This window comes from Buceros rhinoceros, unplaced genomic scaffold (genome assembly GCF_000710305.1).
Source record: "Buceros rhinoceros silvestris isolate BGI_N320 unplaced genomic scaffold, ASM71030v1 scaffold45314, whole genome shotgun sequence".
Lineage (NCBI taxonomy): Eukaryota > Metazoa > Chordata > Aves > Bucerotiformes > Bucerotidae > Buceros > Buceros rhinoceros.
The window spans coordinates 467-7341 of NW_010408548.1; the positions used below are offsets into that span (position 1 = coordinate 467).

General features: G+C 38.2%; 1 protein-coding gene across 1 annotated transcript; it reads right to left on the reverse strand.

Annotated features, from left to right (window-relative positions):
* Window positions 1-250: 250 nt before the first annotated feature.
* Window positions 251-5595, reverse strand: LOC104492337 (ubiquitin carboxyl-terminal hydrolase CYLD-like). Its single transcript, XM_010134882.1, has 5 exons — window positions 4981-5595; window positions 3825-3992; window positions 2704-2809; window positions 1580-1675; window positions 251-483 (listed from the first exon to the last, which is right to left on the reverse strand). Exons 1-5 carry the CDS (start codon window positions 5485-5487, stop codon window positions 323-325), a joined length of 1038 nt encoding a protein of 345 aa, XP_010133184.1. The 5' UTR covers window positions 5488-5595; the 3' UTR covers window positions 251-322.
* Between the last annotated feature and the right edge of the window lie 1280 nt (window positions 5596-6875).

Here is a 6875-nt window from a genome sequence, read left to right on the forward strand (position 1 = left end):
GCGGCAAAATTGCGTTACTCTATATACTCAGCTACAAGGAGTATCTTCCTATCTTCTTTCCCAAGCCTCAGCTTTTATTTTGCCTGCAAGACAATCGCATTCCCACAGAGCTGCGTATTTGTTGCCAAGAATGTAATCTCCTCCATGCAGGGTAAAAACAACAGGTCTGTCAATTAAGACTGAGTGTATTTTCAGGGGGCTCCAAGGTACTTTTTATGATATAGTACGCCTTCCACGAAAACAGCATACTCCAACTGTCTTAGATTTAACCTCTTACTTTTTCTGTTTGAAGTACATGAACACACTAGTTTTGTTTTGTTTTTTAAATAAAGAGTATGCCTATGTGAAAGACTACCATCTCTTTACCTTCATCAATATACCATGGGGGTTTTGTTTTCGTTTGAGGCTGAGAGTCAACTGATGAGCCATTTAACGTGTAGAAGACTTCAGATCTGCTTCTATTTCCAGATTCAGAGGTAGATCCTGGAAAACAGGATGTTTTACTGAAGAGAGCAATCTCTATTTACAAAAGGTTAGCTGCATGCTTATTTCATTGTATAAATTTGTAACTGTCGAGGACACATAACCGTCTGTCCACAAAGCTGCAAACTCGCCCGTCAAAGCAAATGCAGTTCTAGCTTTGCAATAAGGTTGCGGTTTATCCGGAACCAACCTAACCCTCCAAGCTGAACCTGCAAGTCAACAGCCTGGAAAGAAGGCAGAAAATACCCCTCAAGTACACATTTTTTCATTACTATAAATAACAGATCTACGAAAGTGCTTGAGATACAGTGTACAGCAGGTATTTGTTTTTAAAGAAAAAAAAACACAGAATGGGCAAATAAATTACTGACACAATTCCATACGGCTGTAACTTGTGCCATCGTACAACCACAGTTACTGCAGTGAAGACCATCTCTGCCAGTATTCAATGCCAGGTAGAACAAAAGCTTACAAAATATACTGTCATTATGGCTCTACAACCCAAAATAGTAAACTCGAAAGACATTGAATTATTATTTTTGCCTTTAAAAAAAAAAAAATTTCCCTTCCAAGTTCTTTCCCCTGGGAAGATTTCAGAGCTGGTCAAAACCAGAGCCAAATGAAGTTTATATTTCAGGAATTCAATTCTGGTTTTGAATCACAGCAAAATTGACATTAGCTATTAAGTAGATATGATCCTGGACTACAAATTTGGAAGTTTCTAGTCCTGCAGAAGGAAGACAACAGCAAACTATATTTATTAAAAACAACAAAAAAAGCCAAAACACACCACAATTTCAGAAAAACAGAATGCAGCCCTGAACTGGCTATACTAGACAACTAGGTAATGTGCTCTCACATTTCTGCTAAACCTCAAACTGCTTTTCATGGAAGTGAAGGTATTTTGAGCAGTCTTTACATACTACCATTTTTATTATGGTTAAACAAACTCATACTAATACTCTACTTCAGAGAAAGTTACCCTGATATGTAACTGAAATAATAAATGAAGCGACAGAAAATGCGAGGCCACACTTTTTCCCAAGCCACAGAAATTTGTAATACACAGGTAAAGAAAATCACTTCCCATACATACCTGCAGCCTTTGGCTTTTGATTGAACACGCTTTTGTCACCACCACCTCTGGAAGTATAGGCGAGCTTGGGAGGTCGCCTCTCCTGTGACACAGTCTCTAAGATATGGTACACGTAGAGAATATTAGCTCCCCTTTTCTGTGCTTTTACTAAGTCACAGACAAGTTCCAACTTAAAACCTAACTGAACCAAGGCCTGGCATCATAAGTTTTAAAACTGAGTGGAGGAAAACCTTGGTTGGCACATAATCAACAGTTACAGGATTCGCTTCTACCACATTAGCAATTTATTTACTCTGAAGTCTACCATTATTTCTTGAATACGTCAAATGGATTGACTTCGCCAAGGTACATGCATTCCTCCGTTACGGGGAACGGAGAGACGAAATTCTACTTTGTTTTCTACACCTACAACAGATGCATTTGCCTGAGACTGAAGGAGCACCCACGAACTCTCCAGAGAAGAGAGAACTCATGCAAAAACATGAACCCCAAGTAAACCAACGAGTAGGAGGTGACCATAAGAAACATCAGCCCCATTGAAGAGGGGGCAGCGGCGCCAGGCCGCAGGCCGTACAGGGCTGCACTTGGCAGCACTTGTCTTCAGAGAGCACAAACACAAGCTTTACGTGACACTTCTTCCTTTCTTGAGAAAAGGAATCCGGGACTGTTAACGCTGTTCAGTGGATTACTGCGGATAGCAGATTTTTTCCACAGTCTTGCTATGAATTACCATGTAGTTACTCACAGAATGCCTAAGTAGTAATATCAATACATTTCAAGTACAGAAAGAACAGCTTTCTGATCCAAGATATTTACAGTCCTGGGGTAAACTGGACAACATTCAATAAAAAAAGATTCCTGTTACAGACACTTCCATACTGATCAGTACTATACAACTGCACAGGGTTATAAATACTACACAATTTGAAATAAATTTTGTTCAATATTAAACCTTTTCTACTAGTGAGACTGTAACCAAGAGGAGGAAACTGAAAAGCGTATCACAGAAGGTTAAACTAATTCAAGTACATTTAGTTTATTAATTCCACAGTTTTAATCGTATCACTGAGCCCAGGATGAGATGTTATCAAAGTCTGCCTTCTGGTTAAGAAAGCAGAGTATACCTGGAATAACATCATTGATATGCAGAAGAAGGGTACTTTCAACACTTGCAAAACTGCACAGCTGAATTCCGTTGTATCTTCCATCCCAGTTTCCAATAGGATTATCCTAGAAAGAGAAAAAAAAACACGTTATACATATCCCAAGAGAAGATTCACATCGTACAGAATAAACACGTATTTCTTTAAGATCGTAAAAAGTAGGAAAATGAAAGGGTTTACAATGTATACTTTTTCCTGTAACACACTTTGTATTTAGAACAGTCAAACATTAGAGTCTTTAAAGTCCAATGCAAACTTAAGAACTGTTCTTTTGAGAAGCATTTAATATTTAAACAAGCATTTCTCTACTAAAACCCATTATTTACAAACAAGTTAGAAAATTCCAGTGCATTGTTAGACAACAGCTATTGCAGTCAAGAAAACAGAAGCAACTAATCTACAAAACCAAACAATTTTACTACAAAAACATTGAAAGCTGCTCATTTTTAGAAATTCAGGTTGCTAGAAACAATTTTGAGCAACAAGCTTTACATCATCTTGGAACACCAACTTTTGTACATAAAACTCAGTATAAGGTAGAACAAAGTCAAACAAACCAAAGTTACATGAAAAAAAGCTTTTAAAAATAGCTAACAAAGAAAAAGGCGTCCAGCCTACTTTTTAAAAAGGCAGAACAAAGCCAGTCTCACAAGACAAACATTCAATTATTTCAAGACTGACATCTAATATTGCAAGTAGCTCAGTGGAGGCTCCTCAGGGTAACCAGGGTATTTCTCCTGAACTGCTCAGCATCCAATAGGATATCATTTACCTGATGCCAAAAAACGATTACCACCAAGAGGCATCTTTGAACACAAGTGTTTATTTCCCATTTTAGGTCAGCCTCCACTGAAGTATCTTGTCGATCATGTTTCTTCTTCTACATTGCATGTAATTTACTAGCTAACACACATGCAAAAGTTATTAAAGTCAGATTATTTTCTTACCATGTCCACTCCAACAACGTATCCTAAACTTTCGTTTCCTGGTAAGACATCACAGAATATAACTGTCCCATACTCTATACTCTCTCCTATCTTCAGAGAAACCCTGGAGTTGATCTCCAGAGGAGGAAGTTCTACCTGCATTGCGTCAACTGGAGCTGCATAGTCACTTTCCAGTTCATTGTCTTCATCTTCCACCAGCTCCAGTTTGTCCAAAGCAACAAAAACCCCACAATCCTCATCACATCTGAAAAGCTGCTTGCCTTGGTACTGTCCATCAGTAAAGCCCTGACCGCGACCTTCTTCCTGTGTCAGAGGAAGAGGAGGGGAGAAAAAGAAAAAAAGGCAGTGTATTTTTTTGTAGAAGTGGACTACTACACAAACAGTAACATAACACAATGCTTTGGAGAAACTGCAGTAAGAGTTTGCCTGATGAACTATCATTATATTCAGAGAATTCTTTTGCCAGAATGCTTGGCAACTACACATACAGGGTCCTTCTCGGGGAATAAACAGTAAGATGCCATCAGATTAGAGAGAAGCCTCTTTACACAGAGAAGCATGTTTTCTTCAGGTGCAAATCTTGCTTCCATCATCAAATTTTTGCCATATCAAGACAAGATTGCTACATACTAGACATAATACTTCGCATTCAAATATTCCACTTAGATGCCAATTAAGGAGAGCTGATTTTCAGAAGCACTTCAGCCTGAGGTTCTTGGTGGGAATTGCAAAAAAATTGGGAAGAGTTTAAAAAGGACTTTGAAAAGTATACTACTAGAGTGGCACTCTCCTGAATCTAATCCTTCAACAGCCCATAGATGACATTAGTTTTGCAGAAAAACCTCACTAGGAGCAAACAACAGCAACATTACCTACCTTAACTAGTTGCCATTTGACTTTTAAGGGCTCTACAAAACCAGCAGCCCAAAAATCAAAGCCTGCATTTATGGATTGCATCCTGCCACGTGCAGGGAAAAACAAAGTTCTCAACGGAAATCTGAGAGTCAGACATTTGCCATGATGGTGATGTAAATAATTTTTTCTAGGCTGGAAGAGTAAGCGTATGTTCCAGTTTTTTTGCCAGCCCATGCATCTCATGTTAAGCCTCACTTAACATGTAGAGTAAGAAGCTGATGAGATACGGTGCATTCACAGGTATTTAATAACAATACTTATGAAAAGGCTTTTTAGGGGTAATGATGCTTCTAGAAAAAAATTTATTATGACTCCCTCTTTAAATAGAAGATTTTTACAAAATACATACGATTCTCCCCCTTAGCCAGGGACTTACCAGCAACTCTACTCCAAAGTATATCCCTGTTAGGGACCTGTCTTGCATTAAGGGTCCTCTGAAGCGAACAACTCCAGGAAACTTATCATCTCCTGATCTCAGCTGTACTCTAACAGGTGAGCCGATATCTATTTGGATGCCCTTAGTTAACCTGCTCTTGCTTTTAAACAGGCTGTATCGTTCTTCACAGTTAGTAATGGCCAAAAGCAACTCAGCTAGTTTTTCATTTATTTCTATAACATCCTTCTCATCCACAAACAGGATCGCATGAGGTTGTTCCAAAATCTTTAATCCAATCTGCAGTTTCTTGCCTTTACAAGGAATATTTCTGGAGTGTCCCACAGAAGAACGGTCTTGAAAAAACTGCCCAATGCTACCTTTGGGCACTTTCAAGAGCTTTTGAGTCTGCTTGTCTATGACGCTGCATTCTTGGAGAAGCAAGTAAAAGATCCGCTCTTCGCAATATGATGAACTTGCTTTTTCTTGACTCCATAAGCCTGAATTCATTGTGGTTAAACCTTTAAAAGCTGCACAAAAGTCTTCAAGAAAAGTAAGCTGTTGATTTATGTGCACTGATCTTGACAAGTTCTACTGGAAGTTCCAACCTTTGTGAAAAAAAAAAAAGAAAAAAAAAGGGCAAAATTAAACTGGGGCACTACAGGTAGTCTTAAGTAAAACTACAGAAAAGCTTTAAAATCTGTAACCAGCCCCACTTCTCCTAAAGAGTAAAAACAGTTCAGCAAAATCTGAGGCAGCAAACACAGTCTTGCAGCAGGCACGGTACTGCTGTTCATGGACATACCCATCTCTACTTGATATTGCTGTGCATTTCCTTTACTTCTCGAGCTCCTTGAAGTAAGGGGCTATGGAAAAAGCATAATGAAACACAGAAAACAGACATAAGTGAAAGGAAAAAGAAATGATAATTTCAGATTAACAGGAATAAATATTCTGATCAAGTTTACAAACAATATTTTATGGAAACTCTTCTCTAATCCACTAAACCACTTGCCACTATTCTACAACTTCCACTAAAAGGGAAGACCTGTTCCCATGCTTAGCGACTACTTATTTCTGACAAAGTGCAATGCATCTGTCATCCCACATAACATTTTGATTTAGTGAAGTGGAAAATCATGTCAATGTAATAGAGCAACAGAAAATGGAAACTTTAGGAATTTTTAACAGCCATTTCTTTAAATAATAGAAATGGACAGTTCCAGTAAGCAATAAACAATGTATGAAAAACAAATTGCACACCATTGTAACATGCAATTCTGAAGAAAAACCTGGAGGCTTTTCTTTTCATCATTTGAGAAAGCAAACAGGAAAAACCTCACTTTCAGTTATTAAAACACCCTGTAAGAAAATACCTTAGTTAAACATCAGCCTAAGAACTATAGTTCACAATCAATAAACTAAACAAGGACAATTTGAAAATACTCCCCTGCACCTGGTAGCGGTTACAAAAGTAAAATACCTACACACATATATACGACTACAGCTTAGATCATACCGGATACATGAAGTACCTGCAGTACCTTAACAGGATTTGTTATTCTGCTAAAGATGACTGAAAAGGGTAGCAAACAAGCTAAGAATCTACTGTCCTGTCAACACTCCCGTTAGTAGTCTGTGATGCCACAGTTTGCATTCAGGGTCTCAATGATTATTTATAGGTTTAACTTCAGTAAATAAAAGCAAATACTCTTTGTCCTCCTGCCTCCTCTTGCTCCCTGTTGCTGCAGATGTCCTCTCTGATGGCATTCAAATACCACAAAATCTATTGCTATTTCTCCTACTCAGTTTGATCCCAGCTTCAGAAGCTATCAGAAAATAATGGAATCCAGTAGTATTGTACATATTTTCATCATCTCTTTTCCTTGGGGAAAGAG

Bases quoted from the DNA above. Each gene is read 5' to 3' on its own strand.
- LOC104492337 (XM_010134882.1), bottom strand. From the start codon at position 5,487: ATGAATTCAGGCTTATGGAGTCAAGAAAAAGCAAGTTCATCATATTGC. The intron at 3,993-4,980 runs GTAAGTCCCTGG...CCTCTGACACAG, and splicing joins ACTTTGGAGTAGAGTTGCTG to GAAGAAGGTCGCGGTCAGGG. The intron at 484-1,579 runs GTATGTATGGGA...CCTGTTTTCCAG, and splicing joins TCAAAAGCCAAAGGCTGCAG to GATCTACCTCTGAATCTGGA.